At 32.5% G+C, this 23,591-nt stretch overlaps 2 protein-coding genes across 3 annotated transcripts; one reads left to right on the top strand and one right to left on the bottom strand.

Annotated features, from left to right (window-relative positions):
- Positions 1–2,116: 2,116 nt before the first annotated feature.
- LOC107417168 (F-box/LRR-repeat MAX2 homolog A) lies at positions 2,117–4,685 on the top strand. Its single transcript, XM_048471223.2, has one exon. It carries the CDS (start codon positions 2,275–2,277, stop codon positions 4,429–4,431), a length of 2,157 nt encoding a protein of 718 aa, XP_048327180.1. The 5' UTR covers positions 2,117–2,274; the 3' UTR covers positions 4,432–4,685.
- Positions 4,668–19,540, bottom strand: LOC125421750 (serine/threonine-protein kinase EDR1). 2 transcript variants are annotated; one of them, XM_048471221.2, is made up of 17 exons: positions 19,158–19,540; positions 17,073–17,464; positions 15,972–16,175; positions 15,281–15,469; positions 14,851–15,110; positions 14,593–14,703; positions 14,314–14,403; positions 12,643–12,729; positions 11,329–11,421; positions 9,891–10,011; positions 8,795–9,023; positions 7,017–7,140; positions 6,666–6,685; positions 6,377–6,533; positions 5,233–5,521; positions 5,065–5,137; positions 4,668–4,981 (listed from the first exon to the last, which is right to left on the bottom strand). In XM_048471221.2, exons 2-17 carry the CDS (start codon positions 17,319–17,321, stop codon positions 4,899–4,901), a joined length of 2,379 nt encoding a protein of 792 aa, XP_048327178.1. In that variant the 5' UTR covers positions 17,322–17,464; positions 19,158–19,540; the 3' UTR covers positions 4,668–4,898. The 2 variants fall into 2 exon arrangements, with proteins under 2 accessions (XP_048327178.1, XP_048327179.1); XM_048471222.2 differs by having other exon boundaries at positions 19,189–19,540.
- Positions 19,541–23,591: the final 4,051 nt, after the last annotated feature.

Raw genomic sequence — 23,591 nt, 5'->3', positions numbered from 1 at the left:
TATTTTTTTATGAATTTTTATTAATATTCGATTTTTTTTTATATTTCTATAGATATTTTTATGTTTTGAACTATCGATATTTCCATCAATACTAAAATTTTAAATCTTAGGTATAACTTTTTGCCAAATTAACATTATAGATAGTTTTTTTTTTTTTAACTTTTTAATTGTCTTTCAAACATTGAGTGATAAAAGCGAAGTATAGTGAATTGAATTAAATTTATGTTATTCATTGATAATATATATATATATATATATATATATACATGCTTTGCTGTTTATTTTTTATGAAGATGATTAATTGGAATCCCATAATTATAATTAATAGCAATTATATAATAATAGAAAATAATTATATAAAATAATGATATAGAAATACAATATTATAAAGAATTGGTGTTGATATTATTTTTTATCAATATCATACAATAATTATCATCAATAACAACCACATTTAATACTAGATTTATATGGTTGATATACTAACAATCAAATACAAAATTATCGAGGAGATATATTTTTTAATAATTATTTATCATATTTCACATCTCAAAATAATAATGAGAAAGCGATTAATAATTTTCAACCACATAAAAGTTTTATGTGGTATTAGGATAACAATTATTAAATATAATATAATTGTAATAATTATTTATATATCTTAATTAATAAATAGTTTTGTCAAATTTGTTTGTTTTTGTATATTTCACTTATAGTAGTTTGTTTATAATTATTAATGTTTACTGTAAATTAATTTATTAAGAAAAATATAATATTCATTCAATATTTTAACAATTTTATAATCAATTTGATAATAAATTGATTAAATAAGCCAATACCAAAATTATGATAAAAAATTTTATTTTTTTAAATAAATTTCTATAATTTTGTAAGAGTTTTTATCAATATTCGAGTTTTTTTTCGATATTTACATATATATTTTTATATTTTTAAACTTTTAATATTTTCATTAATAATGAAATTTTAAATCTTAGATTAAAATAATTTTAAACTTTGGGATAAACTTGGTATTTTAATTTACGGATAATTTAAAAATCCAGTATCAAAATTTCAAAAGATAATTTTTTGCTAAATTACAAAAACAGCCATTAGAGAAAATAAATTTTTGTAAAATTGAAATTTTAAATTTTACCAAACACTTGAAATAGCTTTTGATTTTTTTGATAAATAATTGATTAACTCTAGAAGCCTTAGTATCAATACTTCTTTAACTAGCTATCAAATTGCATCAGAAATTGACAACTAAAAATATATTAGTGATCCATTTAAAGTGATTTAAAAACTAATAAAAATCATAATAGCCTAGTATGAATCCCATTATATATATATATATATATATATATGTATTATATGAATTTAAAATTTTCACAGTTGAAAATTAAACAAAAAATAATTAAAAAGTTAATAAATATTCTTAGGAACATCATTTTGCATATAAAAACCATATAAACTAAAATGGTAATTCGAGTAAGCAAAAAGTCAACTAGTAGAGACAGATATTTTTTTTAATTTAATCTTGTTTACCTATTTATTTATCACACAAAATTATCATCACCAATAAAATGTATCCTGATTTAATAACTATTAATTAATTGTACTTAATTTTTTTTTTCTATTTTAATAACAAGTAAAACTTGAATAGCCTATTGAATTTCCTTTTTGGCCAATGAATTATTCTGTCAATATAATACAATCTATGACGATGATGATGGGTCACCATTTTCGGGATGATAATAGTACGCAAAGACAAATTCTCCGTTTTCGTCCAAAAATAAATAAATAAATGAACGCACCCTAGCCAGACAAAGGAAGACAACAGGATAAAGTCTTTCTCTCTAATCGCGAAACACATATGTGGACCAATTTTTTTTATTTTTAGGTGAAACGTATGTCGACCAATTTACCCTTCCCGTTACTTGTTAATTTCTTCCCACGCGCAGCACACGCCCTGGCAGACCCTTTCACATGACACATACATCGCATTCACGTGGTCCTAACCACACCGCGACAAAACCCAATCTAAGTACCCACTGTACTCCTCTCGACTCCTCTCTACCCCTTTCTACACAGATAAAATCCAAACTTCCACCAACACAAAGTTTAATAGATAAATAAAATAAAAATAACCTTTGAAAAAAAAAAAAGGGAAAAGGAAAAATCCATCCCTAATAATCGGAAAAAAAGTGAGCGTACCTCGATAGCCGTCGTTCCCACACCGCCACCGTGAAGCGCGTCAACGATAAGAGAAAATAGATGGCGTTAAACGTCACCGTAGCGACTACGATCAACGACTTGCCAGAGGTCATTTTATCGAACATCGTTGCTTTGGTTTCGGACACACGAACGAGAAACTCGCTCGCGCTGGTCTGCCGGAAATTTCGATCGTTGGAGAGAGCCACGCGCTGGTCTCTGACGCTCAGAGGGAACGCGCAAGAGCTCCATATGATCCCGAGGTGTTTTGGATCCGTCACTCATTTGGACCTCTCTCATCTCTCACCTTGGGGCCACGCGCTGCTCTCTCCCTTGGAGTCGTCTTTGGATCCTTACCTCCTCGCGTACCAGCTACGCGTCACCTTTCCGTCGGTAACTTCCCTCACTGTTTATGCTCGATCGGCGTCGACTCTGCAGGTTTTGGCTCCTCAATGGCCGAGATTGCGCCACGTCAAGCTGGTCCGGTGGCATCAACGGCCACAGTCTCCTGCCGGAGCGGACTTCGTTCCTCTAATGGAGAAATGCCAGTTGCTCTCCTCACTGGACCTATCGGAGTTCTATTACTGGACCGAAGATCTCCCACCGGTTCTTCAAGCTTATCCTAACGTGGCCAAATCGCTAACCAAGCTAGATCTGCTCACGACGTCGATTTCCGAAGGGTTCAAGGACCACGAGATCCGAGTCATTACCAAAGCTTGTCCGAACCTCCAGCAGCTCCTCATCGCCTGCATGTTCGATCCCCGATACATTGGATTCGTCGGCGATGAGGTTCTCTTAGCCATAGCTTCCAATTGTCCCAACTTGACTGTTCTCCATCTGGCTGATCCGACGTCGTTTTCCCGTGGCGATCCAAACAACGCCGTAGAGGACGCAAGGATCAGTCGCGCAGCTCTAATCGATTTCTTCTCGGCGCTTCCGTTTCTTGAAGAGCTGGTAATGGACGTATGCAAGTACGTGAGGGACAGTGGATTGGCCTTGGAAGTGCTCGGTTCGAAATGCCCGAGGCTGAGATTTCTCAAGCTTGGCCATTTCCATGGGATGTGTTTGGCTGTTGGTTCGCAGCTCGACGGCATTGCGTTGTGTCAGGGACTCGAGTCTCTGTCTATCAGGAACTCGCCGGACTTGACCGACATGGGTTTGATAGAGATTGCCAGAGGGTGTTGTAAACTAGCAAAGTTGCACGTACATGGCTGCAGTGGGATTACTGCAAATGGAGTCAGCACCATGGCTACTCTGCTCCGTCGAACCCTGGTTGATGTTAGCCTCTCTCGCTGTGAGAATTTGGATGCCGCCATGTCGTTGCGATCTTTGGAGCCGATCCGGGAGCGAATTCGGAAACTCCACATTGATTGCATCTGGAAGAACATGGAGGATCCAGTTAAGGATGTTAGTTTTGCTGTGAATGAATTCGAGGAAGCTGATGATACCATTGTATCAAATCCGAATGATGATTTCATGAACTTGTCGGGAAACGATGAGTACGAAGACAGAGCAAAGAAGAAATGCAAGTACTGGTCGGTTGGGGAGTGTTCCAATGCACTACAGAGCAATGGCCATAGAAATGGCAACAATGGCAACAATGGATACGAGTGCAAGAACTGGAACAGACTGCAATACCTTTCTCTATGGATTGGTGTAGGAGAGCTTCTAACGCAGTTGCCGAGGGCGGGTCTGGAATATTGTCCCAACTTGGAGGAGATTCATATAAAGGTTGAAGGAGATTGCAGAAAAAGGCACAAACCCAAGGAACAAGAATTTGGGTTGAGGTGCTTATTACGTTATCCTAGGCTGTCCAAAATGAAATTGGATTGTGGTGATACAATAGGCTTTGCTTTCACCGCACCATCTGGGCAGATGGATTTGAGCCTTTGGGAGAGGTTTTTCTTGCATGGGATTGAGGATCTGAGACTCCAGGAACTCCATTATTGGCCGCCACAGGATCAGGACGTCAACCGACGAAGCCTGTCGCTCCCGGCAGCCGGATTGCTGGCCGAATGCATGTCGCTGAGGAAGCTATTCATCCATGGGACGACGCATGAGCATTTCATGATGTTCCTGCTGAAGATTGGTAACCTGAGAGATGTGCAGCTGAGAGAGGATTATTATCCTGCGCCGGAGGACGATATGAGTACTGAAATGAGAGTTCTTTCCTGTTGCCGTTTTGAAGAAGCATTGAATAGGCGCCATATCCCTCCTTGAAATAAGCAAAAACTGGAAAACCACCATCCATGTTTATGCTCGGTTACACCTTGACACGGAAGTTCCTAGTGTTTCACATCCTTTAGTTTTGTATTTTTTTTTATTTTTTTTTTCATTTTTTTTATTTTCCCTTTACTTTTTGCCTCTGTAGGACTGGAAAAGAGAAGGCTTCTTTGTTATTTTTGATGTGGAACTCCTAAAAGTAAAACAGTAATAAATCCAATAGTCTTCTCATGGAAACAAAGTTTTCTGCTTTTTAATTTCAACAAAAAAGATGAGTTTGCCGCACCATAGAACAAAGTTAAAAAAAGAAAAGAAAAAAGAAGACAACAATTTTATGATTTTACAATGATTGGAAAAACTCATGACAGTATACAACTGAAGCCGAGAATATAGTGTAACAACTCTACCCATGTCTTTTTCTTTTTCTTTTTCTTTTTTTTCCTTCTGTACACAAACAGATTGTATCAGCGAAGATTGTACTCGCATTCTGGCAAACGGGCGAGTATATCCTCACAGCTTGGCCGTTCATGCTGTTCTGCCCAACAATCTGCAATTATGACATGGAAAATGAGAATCTGTAATCTGGAATATTCAATAGATATGAAGCAAAATATGGTTCTTAAACCTAACCTGAAATTAACCTTCCTAGTGGACCTTCAGGAATCTCCAATCTCGATCCCTCATTCGCAACAGCATATATTACCTGTGATCAGCAGAGATCAAAAGGATCATGCTTCAATACAGAACTTGAATATATAAAGAAAATTATAATTGATAAATGAATTATGCCAGTAATACCCTCTCTGTTGGAACACCTTCCCATGGTCTACTCAGAGTGCAAAGCTCCCACATTACAACCCCTAGGCTAAAAATATCACATTTTTCAGTGAAGGGTTCGTTACGAATAAGTTCGGGTGCCATCCATTCTGGAGTTCCTGCAGATGAGGAGTCCCTCATGGGTGTCTCTGTCATTATTCTAGAGAGACCAAAATCACAGACCTTGACTGTCCAATGCTTATTCACAAGACAATTTGCACTTTTTAGGTCTCGGTGAACTATCTTCATCCTGTGTATGCACATCAATCCCCTTTACCAACAACAGATCAAAATCAATATTTGAGTTAAAACATTATAAACAGAAAGAAATTCACAAAATTAAATTGCTTATATAATCCCATACAAACAAGCGACTCAAAATATTATTATGCATATCACATTATATGCTCCTCTTACTTCCTACTTTTTGGATGGTAACAAAGTAATGAATGACACCTTGGAGTCAAATTTTTATGAACATTATATTAGCTTCATTTCGTTCTGCTCTCATCTGTTTTAACATTCAATGCTTAGAATTGGGTGTCAAGTACAAATATATGCAGGCGGACAATATGTTTACAAAATTAGATCTAGCCAGGTTAGAGCCTTGATGCAGCCAATTCTTTGCAGGGTGTAAAGTTAGGACAAAATCTAGTCAATCCCTCCAATGTCCTAATTTTGCATTATCAGGCACTGGCACTAGCCGCTAGTTATCAGTTATCATTTCCTTCAAGGTACAGGCAGAGAACTACAGGAAACCTATATGTGACAACAATAAAACACGCAAAACATACAAAGACATCCAAGATTCAACTGAAAATCAAGGTAACGATATGCGCAAGTCATGAAACTGATGTACTAAAATCCCTAAAATGTCATTATGTTGTAATAAGACTCGGTTTGGAGTCTGGAATCCCTGTGGGAAAAGATAAAAAAGATATGCAAGTTATATTTTCCATGGAGATATGTAAAGATAAAATTATACCTCAGTGGAATCTAATTACCAAGCATAGCTAACTGACTTTTAGGAGAAAAACAGTATCTAATTCATGGAAGATAACACATATTCTTAAAATAAGACTAATAAAGAGAAATGAAACACAGGTTATGGATAGACTGAACAGACCTGCAAATATCACGCAACATTTTTAACCTCCTCCTCCAGCTAAGCTTCTTTTTCTGACCGCTTAAATGGATCAAATAATACAAGGAACCCATCTCCATGTATTCAGTAACCATTGACAAGTGTGGAGGCTTGGTGCATGCACCCAGAAATAAAATAACTGCGGATGACAGATATGCCAATTAATACAATAAAATAAAATTTGCTTGTCAAAGATATACCACATAGATAGTCATATGCAACACTATAGGGACCTCATATTTGGAATTTTAAAGTGGGTAAAAGAACGTACCATTAGGATGTCGAAGTCGGCTGGATACCCACAAAAACAAATAAAAAAGAGCTTGAAATTAGAAAATCATATAACTGAATATATTATATCTATATATATATATATATATATAGTTCAGCTCCTATCAGGTCCTTAATATAAGGACTCATCAAGACCAACATCCCGCAACATGTTGAGAGAGACTGTTTGTCACGCAAGATGTCGCACGATGTTGGTCCTAATGTTAGTCCTTATATCAAATACCTGACTTGAGCCTGGCTGATATATTACATGTCTATACATTACCAAAGATAAAAATAATATATTAAAGCAACAGATAAACTAAAAAAACAAACGTTACCAAGTGGATACCTAAGAATGGATATCTCATTGCAGAAGTCTTCCATGTTTTCAGCAGTTAAATCTTGCTCTAAGAAAACCTTGATTGCAACATCTGTGCCGTTCCATGTGCCACGAAAAACTTCTCCAAAGAACCCTATATAGGGAGGGAAATGCTTCAACCAAAACTCAACAAAGCATTTTGTTCACATATCAATTTCATTAGTAAATAACATCAAATTAAATACTTCTCCATCCTATGTGACCACCCCTTTGCCCTCAAACCATGAAACTTCTACCTCAATTGTAACAGTTAGGAAATAACATAAATGAAAAATAATATATTGCTTCCAAAAAAAAATAAAAAAAAAAATAGGACAGATAAAAACACAATGGAGTGGTAGAAAGGCATAAATTGCTTTTCTATAGAAAAATAAGCCTCGTCGTGAACTCAAGGTCAGCCACAAGAACCCTAATATTCGATATAATATACTTCTCACCAAAAAATAATTCCATTTTCCTTTACTCTATCTTCAGCAAGCAAACTTGAGTCCTTTAATTTTCATCAAGCTCATTTTTCACCTTTTTCTTATTTCTTACTTTATTGTTAAGACAAAAGCATTATATATATTGAAGTGGATGAAGACTCCTCAAAAACAGCTTTACTAAAGTAAAATTCTCATCATGTTTTTCCAATTCAACAAACTTGAAGAAATTTGAATATCCTTGAGCTCTTTTGAAGTAGATCCTCAAAAAGAAGCCTGAAATTTGACATGATCCCACAAAATTCTCACATCTTGATTCTCTCTTAAAAATTCTACGACTTCTGTCGAACTGTATTTTTTAAAACAAAGTTGCACAACTTCAAAAAATTTTCCCACTTTTGCTACTCTCAAGGGATAAAATTTGTCATCATCAATGCTGAACAAGCTTATATTCTTCGCATTTATGTGTCCACTATGCTTAATTGTATGGAGTTTAGATTTATTTTTCCTAGGCTTGTTATCACTTATCAACATTCTTAGGAGCAATTTCACCATTAATAACTCTATAAGAAAGATATAACTGACTCAAAAAATTATATGTCAAAAGACAGGCAATCCCTGTTATGGGTGAAACTGGATTGAGATCTCAATCTGAGCTACCATGTTTCTCACACATTCACAAGTTTAATTCAAAACGTTGGGGAATAAGTTAAGATTCAGGATATTATATACTCTTTTCTTTTTGTATTTCATATGTTTCTGAAGTCACATTATCAAGAACTTGACCTGTTTCTCAACCAAGAGAATAAATTATATTTAAAAAAATATGAAAACTGTATACTTAAGCCAACTTGGTCTCATGACCTACCAAGAAGGGGGGAAAAAAAAAAAAAAAAACACTAGCTATAATGAAACTTGTCTTGTTACTTACCAGGGAAAAAAGAAAGAAACATTCTCAAGATAGTTTCACATAATTTAATGCGGAAACATTGAATATTTTCAAAATTTTCAAGTGTGCATAACAAAATCTTTCTCAACTTTCATGCCATATTAACTGCACGAATACAAGCACTCGGATTATTGACAACCCCCAATTTTATTCTTAAGGTTTCTGTAGTCACACATATGCAAGGGGATAAAAAGAGTTAATTAAATCAATCCAAAAATGCAGTTACACAGGTCTGAAATTGAAAGAATATGCGGAGAAAGGGAAGGAAAGGAAAGAAAAATATGTGACTCTCAAACCAAAAAAAAAAAAAAAGAAAAAGAAAAAGAAAAAGGAATAAAAAAAAAAGAAGCAAAGAAAATTATGAAAGAGATATTTACCTATACCAACGCGAGTTTCAACGGTCAACTCTGAGAAATCGATATTCCATTCTTGGTAAGGTAACAGAGGCTTGTTATTAAACAAGGAAGACTCAAGAACTTTATTCCATCTTGAGACCAATTCATTATTTGCCACATAACCTGAAGGTCCACTTCGCCCAGAAATTTGACTCCTATAATCATGTGGTGATGAGGGTAATGAAATTGCCTTCTGAGAACTTATTTGATCCTGAAAAAGGAACATCAAGCAGACTTCCATAAGACTATTTACCATGGACATCAAGATGAAATTTGATTGAGGAAGCAGCAAACATATATATATATATATATCGTAATGGGGAAAGTTCAGATGCTGAGTTTATTAGCTTTCTTACTACGTTTTTAAAAACACAACCAAATTACAAAACTAATACTTCTGCTGATAAACACCTTTATTTTCTCCTTTAATGACAAATAAAATAATAATAATTAGTAAGTAGAAGACTACTGTGATAAATTGAGAACTAATAAACAAAAATACGATTTCTTTGAATTTTCAAGGTTTATTTAAAACCAGGTTCTGCCTTCAATCAGTCAAAACTTCTCATCTCCATGTCCAGCAAGATTTTAACAAATTCTGAAACTCTCGATATCTCAGAATCTCACCACAACCATTGAGATCTCTTTTACAACTCTTGATTATTGAACCAACTATTCTTATTGCCAGCAACGTTTAATAAAATTGCCTTTTCAAACCCCAAAACAAGTTCACAAGTAAAAATTGCAGCCAATTTACATATCACAGAGCACAAAATCCAATTTTAATCATAGAAGAATCCCTTGACAAGGAAAACCAGAAGTACAGTTGTTTAGTTAGCTTAATTCAATGATTCACCGCCACTCTCATAGATTAATTAGCAATCGTGCCAAATATAGTTCCGGATATACATAAACATGAAACATGTTGCGAAAAGGATAAATCAATTCTTTCAAACATCACAGAATGAAATAAGAAACATGTCAAGAATACGAAGGAAAAATTTATTTGATGCAGAAGGGAAAGGATATGTTAAAATGTTAGCTTAGCCACTCTGCTACTAAGACAAAAGAAACATACATTTTTCTGCGGAACAGAACTTCTATTACCATCATCCGCATGATGGGAAAATGATCTATCATCACCCTGCTCTCTCAACAGCCGATTTTGCTTCAATGTTTCATTCATTGCCCGTACAGCCCTGTAATATTAATTAATTATATACCGAGTTACTGAATAATATAAGAATAGCTCGTATTGTCCAGAAACCAAACAAATCACACATACAAAAGCAAGACAGCAGAATAAAATATTACGAATCAAAAATTAAGTTTAAAAATTCTAGGAATCAAACTTCTCTACATGAATAACATATATAGAACATTACAATGATAGCAAAATATAAACATGAAGAAAGAATACCATCATGAACTCCATGTACCAAAAAAAGAAAAAAAGAAAAAATCCAGCCGCAGCGGTTAACCTAGATCCCAGACACTGGTTTCTGTAATGCTATAATTAATTTGTGGTGATAATGAACATTCAAGCTAACCTCTCAAGATTACTAGTCTTTCTTCAGATCAATAACCTATTGTGACTAATCCATTCAAGATAAACACTATGCACCATATTAGTTTTTCTAAACCCACCTGTCTATTCATAACAATGATGACAGCATCATGCATAATAACTCTCAAGAACCAACACCCCAACCTTTCCATGAAGGCAACAAAACAGATACAAGCCCAAATTCCTCTATTACACTCAAGAAGCACAAATTCTGGAAACTATATATTCATAGTAGAGAAGGTTAAATTAGAGATTCACCTCATCCACGATCACTGACAAGTTTAGTAACAACTTACAAATCAGACCATGGCATCATGCTCTTAATGTTAGTGTTCTTTTGTTCCTCACAACAGAGAACTGATTGCCAAAGAAACCTTAGAAAACTATAGAGTAATTCATTCCCTATACAAATTGCAATTTTACTGGTCAAACAAGAAAGTGAGGTTCTCAAGCTTTTCAAATTATAAAATTTCCCCCCTTTTCTGCTTTCTATTATATAGGTTGCCACCCATCATTAGATCCTCAGTTTGTTATTAGCTTCCAATTGATTCAACAGATATTCATCTCTTGTTGAAGACTCAAGGTTACCAGTGATATTTATGAAACTTGAAACTCATGGTAACTATCCAAACCAAGAAAAAGACGCACAAATTCTTCCCTAAAAGAAAATTGAAAAAAAAGGTTTTAAATTAACCGATAAACTTAGGCAATTGAAGGCAACTTTAAAATAAGGGATAAAATGTCAGTTCAAAACACCAAAACTTTACATACAAATTATACAATAAATCACTAGCATAAAAAACTATGTAGAAGAAGCTAGGAAAAAAACAAAAAACAAAAAGGGAAAAAATCAAAGAGCAGAAATAAATGGTTACAGAAGCACACTGTCAATTTCGAAGATAAAATATCTGCTAATAAACTAAAACCATCTTAATGAACAAACATCAACCTTACGATATCATCACCAATCTCTGGTGTAATGCTAATGCTCCTTCTTCTTAACCTACGAGCCTCTGACATCGATGCACCATCTGACCTATAGCTGCATTTTCAATTAAAGATGAGCAGTTATAGAGGCACACATAGACATTTCTTTGACAAATAAGAAAATTAGATATGAAATTACTATGAAACTCAAACCTACAGAAAAGTTGCAAGACAAAGAACCTAAACAGATTATTATAACAATATACAATTTCAAATAGTTCATCACTTTATGCTTCTCTTAATTAAAATAGTAGGATTATCAAGTTTTTTTTGCCCCCAATAATGTTGCTTGATTTGGAAATATAGAAAGACAAAAGTGCAAAGAAAAGTGATATGTAATCACAATTTTAGATGCACTAATGCACATCTAATTACACATGATTGAGAAATTTGTTGCATTTTTATAACAAATTTTAATTATCAAATGGTGCATAATGAAAAGCAATAAAGTAAGAAACTGCAAAATTTGAAACAAGTCAACAAAATAAATTTATTGAGGCCACTGATAGAGTTTCAGTGAAAAATTAATTACATTCTGTTTATCAAACAGCAGGTCTTTCACCATATAATTAGGGGGATAGCCAGCATTCAAAACTTCAGATGGAGAAACTAAAGCTCAAGCATATAAAGAAAATTAAGAAAAGTTAACAAATCTAATATGGCATTGAGTAGGAGACAAAATAACAAGCTACTAAATTCAATTCTAATAAATAATGAAGTAGCGTTGGAGTTAGATCCAGAACTGTTCACTTTTTCTTACTATTATCGGCATCAAGTTGACACTGTCATATCAAAGTGGGATAACGTCTAGTTACTATTCTTTTTATCATTTAAAGTTGGAGCCTTTATTCCAAACACCACAAACAGCAGGTGATTCATTGGGTACTAAGCTTGGTTTGATTTTAGATGTAGTGTTCTAGGCACAGTTTTATAAACTGGATGCAAAGAAACCCCCCATCCACCAGGGAGGGTTGGGAGAGATAACATTTTAACTATAAAATTTCATCTATTATTGTGATTCAAAATGTCCCACTGACAGACTTCCAAATTCTATCCCCAATCTTATTACATACACTTTACAAGGGAACCTAAATTATTTGTGAGGTATTGAGCGAGATCTAGATTAAGTTTGAAACCTCCATTAGTTTAAATTTTGTTAGCTATAATCTCATTAATAACATTTCCAGCAAAGAAAAAGTAAAACAAAGTACTCAGCATAATCCAAAAGTTAAATAGGGAATTTAAGGGATATAACAGAGTCAACAGTGATCACAACCTTGATGTAGACATGTCATCTGCATACTCTTTTCTATCACCACTAAGCATGGACCGTCCACGGGCTCGTAATGAAGGATGCTCTGGACTGATAAACCCCCAAAAACAAAAGCAGAAAACAAAAAATTAAAACAGGAAAATAAGCATTATCACTGAGTAACTCAAAGATAAAGCATTCTAAACCATCTTTAGATATCCTTGACATTAAGACAGTAAGAAACAAACCCTGGCCAGCAATCTCAAAGAACTAGTGCCCAGCAAAGGACAAAAAAGGTCCATGGACGCACACAAACTTGCATATGTTAGTGAGCATTCAGATATCAGTCAGAAAAGCATAAAATCCTAAAGTTCAAGCATAATATTAATCAACCAAGATATTAGTGAATAAAGAAAGTTTAACATTGGATACAGGTAATCTACTTGAAAAAGAAGCCATACTTCAATCAATTCAACATGAAAAATACATGTCCATACAGTTAACCAAGAAATCAACCACTCTCCAGTGGGTGAACAAATTACTCTTCCCTCAAAAGTTTGTGTATTACAAAACCTCAGGTTTAATTAATGGACCATCAGTGTTTCCACTATTTGTCTTAGCTACAAATTTGATTCTCCTCAGTGCTGAAAATTGATCTTTTCCACCACTAGCCTTTGTAACTCTCTTTCTAATTAAAGGAGGCTACCCTGAATTTGACTCCTAATCAAGTAGGCATTGAATGCTCAAAAGGTTGAAGATGGGTTGAAGATAATGGAAGTCTACACCTTTAATGATTCCTAACAACCAAACAAGAATGCAGATAAATAATAAGAAAAAGAAAATTTGCTGTTCCCCCTTAGTAAAAAAAACCTAAATGTCTAACTTCTTCAACAAACTTACATAGCCAATTGAGGTCCTACTTCTTAAAATCATCGTAATGGTAGCATCCATACACCAATTATAAATAAGCTATAACAGAAATCAATAAAAAAAAAGGGGAAAAAAAATAAAACAAAAAAGGATAGAAGATATTAACACCAAATTTCATATAAAAAAAGTGTCCTAAAAGGTAAAAGCACAAAACAAGGTGTTCTACTTTCAAAATGAGACATTAGCATTGGAAGCATGCCTCTTCTGGTGCTAAAATTTAATGCTTTTCAAAATTTACATAATATAATTAAAAATTGTAAAGTAGTCATAGAACAAGAGGAACAGTTTGAAAAAACTAACGGTACAAAAAAAACATATTAGAGAGGCCACTAAAATACAAGAAAAATTGCTAGATAATGAAGCAACTATCTGATTTCACCACGTGCAGCATGTAAGTTGTCTGGGTACAACTCAAACTTGGGGTTTGTTAGATAGTGGTTCTTAATTTTAAAATTTTTACAATGGTTTGAGAAACGGTTAGAGAAAAATGTTATAGCAATGATTCCTCTTAGGCATACTACTTGCTAGGAGGGGCCATGAGGCTCCTTTTGCCAACAAGTGTATGAAGCATGCACCCTAGAGGTGTCTTGGCCCTAATATTGTTCGTTCAGGCATTTTTCCTGCACGTCACTGAAGCCATGCCCCAGAAACATACATCTTTTAAACCACTACATATAACTTTGAAACTATGCCATGATGTGCAGGAGTAAATAGCACATAACAACAATCAGTCAGCTCAAATAAGCAGTTGGATCAAATTATAACCTTGAACTAGCAGTCCGCTGTTCAGCAATCACCTTCCTCCGACTACGCCGCCAAAATGTATTTGCAATGTTGGGTTCACTATGAGATAAACTGAGAAATTGAACAAATAAATTCAACAGCAACACCTCACTCTACACTTTTTAGAGGTCCCAATAAAACAGATGTTGAGAAAAAACATTAAGGTAATGGAAAAAGGAAAAAAATGAAAAGAGAATACAAAAGTTGCAAAATTAATCTATACATTGATTTGCAGTCAACAATACTGGTAATAAACATTACCTTAATTTCCTCTCGGCAGCAGTAGTAGTTCGCAACATCATGTTTCGTAGTGAAGGTCCTGGCACATTTGAATCAAACCTTCGGAACTGAAGGTTCTCATCTTTTTCAGTACTGGTGACACAGTTAATAAAAAGAAAAATGAATAACTTCCAATGAAAAACTTTATGAAGCATGTTACGAACAAAGACTGTATGATCATATGCTACAAAATAAGAAAGCCATACACAGTTTAAATATGTGCAACCATTACAAGCTCACCTGTCAGGATCTAATCTCTCTGAAAACCCATATAGAGGACTATTTGGTTCTAATGGTGAATCACATGAATCATTCTCAGCAGAATCACTCTCCCCAGCTGCAGAAATATGACACATGAAAATTGCCTTGGTTGATCGTCGAACTAACTGGCCAGGAAACCGCATAAGATCAACCAAGAATTCAACAGAATTCAACACAACTATTACAGACATATGTTTATATGAGTCCGCACATTCAATAGCCCCCTCACTAGGCAAACCCTGATCAAAACATCAACTTTCACAATGTTAGCTATGTGATCTGCAAATAAAACACATCTTTAAGATTTTCTTTCCATTCAACTACAATCACAATACAACTCCTTGAAAATGATCAATGAAAGAAACAAATCAAACAGAAAACTTTTCCACCAAATGAAGTTAGAGCTTACCACCATGAGCCTACTTTCAAGACCAACAGCATCTGCCAAGACTTTAAACAATATTGCTCGAGGACGGCATGAACCATGCCTTATTTGCCCAAGCATCTGCAGACCACGATTCTCAAAAAAGTTGGAGGTTTCTTCTAGTGCAGCTTTTGCTGGACTTTCCACGTTTGGCCGTTTATAGAAATCAGAAACCTGTGCAGGAAATTGTGTGAAAATAAAGTTAGAAGTATTATCCTAATATGGTTAAAAAAAAAAAAAATGAAACAATTTAAGAAATCAGAATAAAATCTTAAAGAAGGTACAAATTCCCATAAATGATGAATGGTACTAGAACTTGATTATCATATTGTAGAACTTGATTATCATATTGTAAATACATTACAGGATGAAAAGTCATATGTAATAAACATAACAGCAGATAAATTGCTGAGAAGTGGTACTTAACACGTAATTAATACAACAACAGATAAATTAATATTAAGTCAGTAACAAGATCATAGAATATCCATAACTTGGTAATGACTAAATAGCATCAAACCCAGCTTATTATTAAAGAGAAAAAATAAATAAAATAAATTGTCCTCGTAAAACGAATTGCTCAACTGTTGGAATTAAGAGAGTAGGAAATATAAGATATATGTAGAGAGACAACAATAATAACATAACTGGACTACAATTGCTAGTAAATTCTCACCAATCCTGCAATCTTTTTAATCATTGCAGCTGGATTTGAGTTCAATCCTTTCACTAGTGCAGCAATCAATTGCTTCAGCATGGACAGCTTTTTATCTCTGGCGCCATCTACAAGAATGACATCAGCTTTAAAACCCTCTCCCCACAAAGCATGAAGTTCATCAAGAGAGGGAATATCATCAAAAATCTCCTTGAGGCTTTTCTCCTGTAGATTATTGCATTCGATCATTTTGATGAAAACAAAGTAATTTAATCATGCATAAATAACACTCAATAACAGAGAAACAAAGAATATAAACAAATACTTATAAGAAACACATATATTAATAGTAAGAACATATCATCCTGATTACAGAACTAGATACACTAAATTGTGAAAAGTTCAGAGGCATCTTGCAGCAAAAGGAAATTCAAAAATGAGAATTCCTAAGTCAGCCTTCCATAGTAATGAATACATAAATATTTCTTAGATATGTTTAAATGATACAGTAGCATAAGACCCTCGTCATCTGTTGAGAATATACTAGGATCAAGTTTCTTAGACCAAAGGTACTTCCTAAACCAACAACTAACTTTCTTGTGGCAATCATTTCTTGTAGAGTACATAATTGAACCATAATAAAGCAGAAATTGGAGCTATGGATTGTTCAGTTTCTGTTTCACATTCTTTAGGCATACTACTAATGCATTATTAAATTATTTTGCACCATATGAAACTCTAGGTTGTTTTTGTATTACCTTTTTTATCCCCTATACTTGTGCAAGTCAGAAAGATTTTTTTCATTGTTTCAGTAATATAAAAGATAACTAGTGAGATCAATAATCTTTTTCTACTCACTTTTAACGAATCAGAATGAAGAAAAAAAATTATATAAAATATTTCTTGGAAACTCTATAGGAAGCAGTCCAAAATGATAATAAAGGGGAAGAGAGACAGAGAGAGAGAGAAGGAAAAGAAGGAAAGTCCATCTTCTCATGGAAACATCATATATCAAACCATCAGGCAATCCAAGCCCAAAAATGATCAGTAACAAAGGTAATCCAGGAGAGAACCACAATGAATATAATTAATCTAAGGCAAAAGAAAACAATCAATTCTCACCGGAATAACAGAATAGAAACCATTTGGAATTGGTTCAGAAAGCATTCCAGTACGCCACAGAATCTGTGATGCTTTCTGAGATGACAACACATCTTGCTCAGAATTTCTGGGTGATTCTGTATTGCTTAAGCTATCATCTTGAGAACCCAAAGAAACAGATCCAAATCTTTCCATAAAATCTGAAGGCCACCATGAAGCACTAGGAAGCCCCTGCTCTGCTGGCCCTGCATCATCTCGTGTCTCCTCCATGTCTTTAGATATTTGGAATGCAAAACCATTTCGCCCCCTCTTCTTACCCCATAAAAGTTCAATCTAAGAACAGTTCTTAGGCAACAACATAATGGATGACAATTTCAATCGTACTGGTATCTTCAGGCTGGAGGCCATATGACCTGAAACATGGCAAACCAATATTTTACATTTAAAAATAAATAAAAATAAATAAAAAAAGAAACAGCTTAGAATGAAAAAACAAAATCATAAAGCACTACAAAGGCAAGATGTCATTCAATCGTCTGGAAGCATACCAAACAGATAGCAGAACTACAAAAACACAAAAATACACCAAAACCTCACAAGGAACTGCATGTCAAAGAGTAATCAGGTCACAAAGTGATACTCATCTTTTGACAAACATTGGCAAAGCGAGAGTAAATCAACAGTTCAAGTTTAAAGTCTATCAGCCATGTAGAAAAGGTTCTTTCAAATACACACCCAACTCTTCTAATTAATATAGCAGGCCCTCATTGTCCATAAAATATTTTATACATGGTAAGACTACAGCAATACAGATTTAGAATGTTGATCTAATCTCTGGTTTTGCTTCTTACCATTTGTAGAGAACTCAGTTGCTATACGATACCGATACTCCATTCTATTTTCTTTATCAACCCACCGAAAAATAATACGTCAACTAACATGCTACATTCTACAAATTATACACACTTCTTAGTGAAATTTCTGAAGCACCATTTAAATTTTTTGATGTTTCACTATGAATTTCAACCCCTTTCCAATTCAACATATACATGGATAAACCTCACATGCAACTGCCTTTACAATCACCTTGGAACTTGTTATAATAAAAGAAAACATATAAGAAAAATAAAAAAGAACAAATTTAGTAATAAAAAGAACAAATTTTGTAACACCAAACATATTCCATGGCACGTCCATCCCTCTAGATTATACACTTGATGAAACTAACTGGTAGATTATAACCAACAAAGATGCTTCACAGCCAAATATTGTGATATACCTCAACAATTAACTAATGAATATACTTATACTTCAACTTCTGACCCTCATGTTCCCTAAGAATATATTATAATCCTTCCTCATCATTAGATGCTTGCATTCCTTTAGCTTACAATCATCATGCTCCTGCTTTAGATGCATAAGAACTCTCTACAAAAGATACAGTCATGCAATAACAATATTACAACCTTTTTGCTATCCAATGGCAGCGTGCTTGCTGTCCAAATCATTAAACTTGTCAAATACGCTCTTGAATTATGTCAATACTAATATGTAGTAAAATTCATCTTTTTAGAGTCACAACATGTATAAATTTGAGTTCTATCACCAATACTCCAACAGATGATAATAATTCTCACCTTAGTGCCACACATGAATGATTTAGATATATACTCTAACATAATGCATCATATAATGGGAAAAAACTCATTTAGATCGACTACAAGATCTCAGGACAAAAGCATTGCTACGAAAAGAGCAACTTATACGGGGGTCCAGTTCAGTAGCTCCAAATCGCCAATACATTTCGACTTCAAACCCACATTTCTATGCAAATCTACATCAAGCCTTTGCTACCCAATTCAACAAACACTCAAAATCAGTGATTTCCACCCCCAACACTCTTCACATTCACAACACCAAGCTCCAATTGAATGCTTTACTCATAAAAATTAACTCCCTATCAACAAACAAAACTAACTAATTTCGAATAAAGAAATGGCAACTGGAAATAAGGATCGGGCAGAAATTAACAAAACACATAAAACACATATTGAATCATAGAACAAAAATAAAAATAAAAATAAAAAAGAATTTTCAGTATTTTACCACCAGCAGATCCATGCATTTAAAATCCAACCTCTTTTCTCATACAACACCATTTGAATCCCAATTTGTTCGCATCCGAAGCTTCATCCCTACACCAAACCCTCACTGACTCCAAGATAGATAATACACAACAGAAACAACTATATCTATTTATATATATATATTTGTAGTATGTATATATATATATATATATATATATATTGAGAGAGAGGAACAAGGAGAGAGTGGGATGGGAGAGATGAAATATACAAGAGAAAGAAAACCTATAATATTATATATGTATATATTTATATTGAGAGCGAGTGATGGAAACGAGGAAATGGGAGACAGAGAGAGAGGGAGACGGATTTGATTTTTCGAGTTTTTTTTTTTTTTTTTTTAATATTTTGTTGCTTTTTTTGATTGATATAATTGATCGATGAGGAAAGCGATGGGCTTTTCACAGGAAGAGAGAGAGAGAGAGCGAGAGAGAGTGAGGTGGTAAGTCACGTGCAGAGCGAGGTTGGGAGGGATCTGGGGACCTCTCCCCGACAACCAGCTGGCACAAGGGTGGCTCACCAACATCCACTACTTCGCCCGCGTGAAACACCCTCTCCTTTTTTAATTTGGGTTTTTTTTTTTTTTTAATTCTCGGGTTAAATAAAACTAAATTTTTGCTTTTTTATTGTTTTTGTTTTATTTTTTTTACTTAATTTTGTATAATTTACTTTTTTTCTTTAAAATAAAACGTAATTTATTTATTTTAAATTTTGAGTTTGATGAAAATTAAAGAAATACATTATATACCTTAACTATAAATAACTAACGATAAAAATATATATTTTAAGTAAAGAAATTTGCATGCAAATTTTTTTTGTCTATAATTTTCATACAATTAAGTAGGAAAAAAAAAACCAAAAAAAAAAAAAAAAAAAACTAAGGCATTACCAAATGCTATTTAAAAACAAGGATTACCATCATTTTATCTAAACTACAGTTGATTTTCCATTTTGCTTCTCAAGTTATAATAATGCTTGCTTTATCTTACAAATTATTGCCTTTGTTTCATTTTAGATCAATTAAACACTTTTTGTTGTTCTCTACAAAGATATCCGAGTGGATTTAGCATTATTTTAAATTTAAATTTTTATATTTTTGATATCAAATACTTTCATTGCTCAATACAAAAAACATTGGTTTAAAAAAACATATTTGCATTGTTGAATTTGATAAGACTAGTCACACAAGATTCATATAATTTTGATTGGAAATAGTTATGTTTTATTTTATTTTTATACAACATATATGAAGTAATAATATATATGACTAATTTGGCTAAACTCATAAAAGAAAATTACAAATTTGTAATGAAATGAAACAAAAAAATATATATTTTAAGCAAACAATGTAAAATGATACAAAAGTAGTATTTTAAGCAAACATGTAAAAACTTTTATGATTGGACGGTAAAATACAAAAGATGACATGGTTTGCAAGTAAAATGATAATAATAATAATAAATTTTAAGCAAAAAAATGATAATGATAATAAATTATAATAATATTTAAATGGGCTGTAAATGGCCAAACAACAACCGCAACCAAACACATTGTTGCCAGGCTATTAGTACTGACGGTACAGGATTGGTGGACCAAAGAAGTCAATGGTTTCATAAAAGCCGCGATTTAATCATGCCAAACGTGGGAATTCTTAAAAATAAATAAATAAATTAGCTCAAATTGGTCCCATCTTACCAAATTGGATTTTTTTTTTTTTTTTTTTTTTTGCAAAATTACGAAAACTTTAAGATGGCATTTTCGACCATTAGTGGATCTAATTTCTAGAAAAGCTGTTATTAGCTATTGTTCCGCTCTCAATAGCTATAGTCTTATATTTGGTTCACATAAAAAGGTTATATAAAGATAAGAAAATGATTTTTCTTATACAGTATTCTCCATGAGAATAAAATTACCTTTTAAATGAATTTTGAATTAAATGAGATTGTGATTGTGCAATAAATGCATTGGCTATTATTAAATGACTTCTAACGGGTAATTTATTATTATGAAAGTTTCTTTTTTTTTTCCAATAATTATTTTGAAAGTTAATTTTTTTTTTTTTTTGGTTGAAAAATTGGATTTAGATAAACGGGAATGTATCCAAAAACATTGGATTTTTTTAATGGAAAACAAAAAATATCCGAAATAAATTTGAATGCTTTTTTAAAATAAAAAATGAAATCTTTTTCTATTTTTTGCTAAAAAAATAAATAAATCCAATGTGACATGGAAAAGGTTAACATGTTGCACTTGGAAAATGTACAACTGTGTAGGTGATGCAATTTTATGGAATTTACCATAACAAAGATGCAATCTTACGAAAAGTTAACATCTATAATTGAGTTTTACCAATCATAATTATTAATTCATATAACAAATTTTAATTAAAATATTTAATTTTATTATCTTTTATTTTAAATTTTTAAAAATAAATATTTTAATAATAATTATTTATTTATTTTCTTAACATTACTGATAACTCATATTATTTATTAAAATATTTAATTTTATTATTTTTTATATTAAATTTTTAAAAATAAATATTTTAATAGTAATTACTTAAATTGTTTTTTTTTTTAATATTACTAATAACTTCTATTCTTTTATTTTTCTATCTTTCTATAATTCAAATCTATATCTTTATAGATATAGATAGGAATGCTAAACCACTGAAATTATTTTTTTTATCGATTTAAATTATCATCCGCTATATAAATTTTATTGATAATCATTTATAGTGTGAAAAATAATATTTATCTTTATAATTAAAAAATTTCTACCATCAAATTGCAAAATATTTTAATATTTTATCATCCTAATTATCAGCCGGGTAAATCAGTAAATTCAAAATATTTGAAAATTAAAATCCCCTTTGATTAAAAAATAAATAAAGAAACAAAAATAAACTAAACATAAAACAAGAAAACAAAAGCAACTCATAGTGCCTTGCGAAGGCCCAACGACCAATGACTCCTATCCCCAGATTCCTTTTCCTCCTAATTCCTACTGGCGAACAGGAAGAAGACGCACAAAGATGTGCAGAGCAAGAACAACAAGACTATTTGAAGGTTTAATTATTTTTTCTTTTATGGATTTGTTGGGGAATTTTATTTATTGGATGAAGAAGAAAGGGATCTGAAGAGGCAAAGGGAAGCATTGTTCGTTTTTAAATAACACTCTTAAAGTAAGAGAATAGTTTTCAAAACAAGTATTTAGAAATCTTTGATTTGTGCCCTAGGTTATTCTTTTTTTTTTTTTTTTTTTTGGTAATAATAGTTGGTTGGTTAATTATTTCAAGATATTAAAGCCTTGTTTGGCTTTTTTTTTTTTTTCACAATTTTTTTTTCTAGAACGCATAAAACTGTTCCAAAACAAAAATAAATCATTTGCTTAACAATTTTTAAGAACAATTTTTAGAAAACAACTTGATATTTTGGCATTATAACCACATGAAAGAACTTTTAGATTTCTTTTTTTTTTTTTTTTTTCTTCTCTATCATAGGATTAAGAAAGAAACAAAATCCATCTTAAATCAAAATTTAAAGAACAATAAAATGATTTTTCACTTGTTTTAAGAATGATAAATTACACATTGTTTTAATTGATTTCCTTCATCGTTTTTTCTCAATGTGCGTTTCTCAGTCTTGGAAAGAGAAAAATGTAGACAGAGAAAGACTATACACTCCGACTCTTCACTAAATCTTGAAAAAAGAAAGTTGTAGAGAGATAAAAGCAGAGTCTTGTGTCATTGAAAATATATTCCGTTGAATTTCCTGATTCCCTTCTTTTAGCTTCCTCTTTCTTTTTCTACAATTTTTCCAAACAGGACAACTTAAAAAATAACATTATTTCCTTTCTTTTTTTATTTTTATTTTTTATTTTTATCCTTAGTGCGTTTTCACTTATGTTATATACTTTTTATTACTAGTTTTTATTTCCATTTTCTTCTTTATCTTCCTGCTTCAAGTTTTTTTTTTTTTTTTTAAATTTATATTACTTTTTCTATCGATTTTTTTAGACTTTTAACATTAGTTATCTATCCCCCCCCCCCTTTCTCTTATTTTTGGTTTTTTTATTATCAATATTCTTTTTTTCAGTTTATATACATATATATATATATTTATTTTATTTCTTTGTATCTTCAAAAACAATTGAATCATAGAATTAAGGGAAAAATAAAATCCATATTAATTTAAAATTTAGAGAAGAATAAAATGATATTTTATCCATTTTAAGAATAATGAATTATGTATTATTTTAATTAGATTTCTTCATTGTTTCTTCTGAGTGTGAGTTTTTCAGTTTTAGAAAGAGAAAACTATAGAGAGAGAAAGTTTGTACATCTAATGCTTTATTGTATCTTAAAAAGAGAAAGTTGTAGAAAGGAAAAGGTACG

The sequence above is a fragment of the Ziziphus jujuba genome, chromosome 4 (genome assembly GCF_031755915.1).
Source record: "Ziziphus jujuba cultivar Dongzao chromosome 4, ASM3175591v1".
Lineage (NCBI taxonomy): Eukaryota > Viridiplantae > Streptophyta > Magnoliopsida > Rosales > Rhamnaceae > Ziziphus > Ziziphus jujuba.
This window is presented reverse-complemented; position numbering and strand designations above follow the sequence as displayed.

Excerpts from the sequence above, each read along its gene's own strand:
- LOC125421750 (XM_048471221.2), bottom strand. The coding sequence starts at position 17,321 with ATGGAGGAGACACGAGATGATGCAGGGCCAGCAGAGCAGGGGCTTCCT. Across the intron at positions 12,730-14,313 it reads CAGCGGACTGCTAGTTCAAG|TCCAGAGCATCCTTCATTAC; the intron begins GTTATAATTTGA and ends GGGGTTTATCAG. Across the intron at positions 4,982-5,064 it reads ACTAGGAAGGTTAATTTCAG|ATTGTTGGGCAGAACAGCAT; the intron begins GTTAGGTTTAAG and ends TCATAATTGCAG.
- LOC107417168 (XM_048471223.2), top strand. The coding sequence starts at position 2,275 with ATGGCGTTAAACGTCACCGTAGCGACTACGATCAACGACTTGCCAGAG.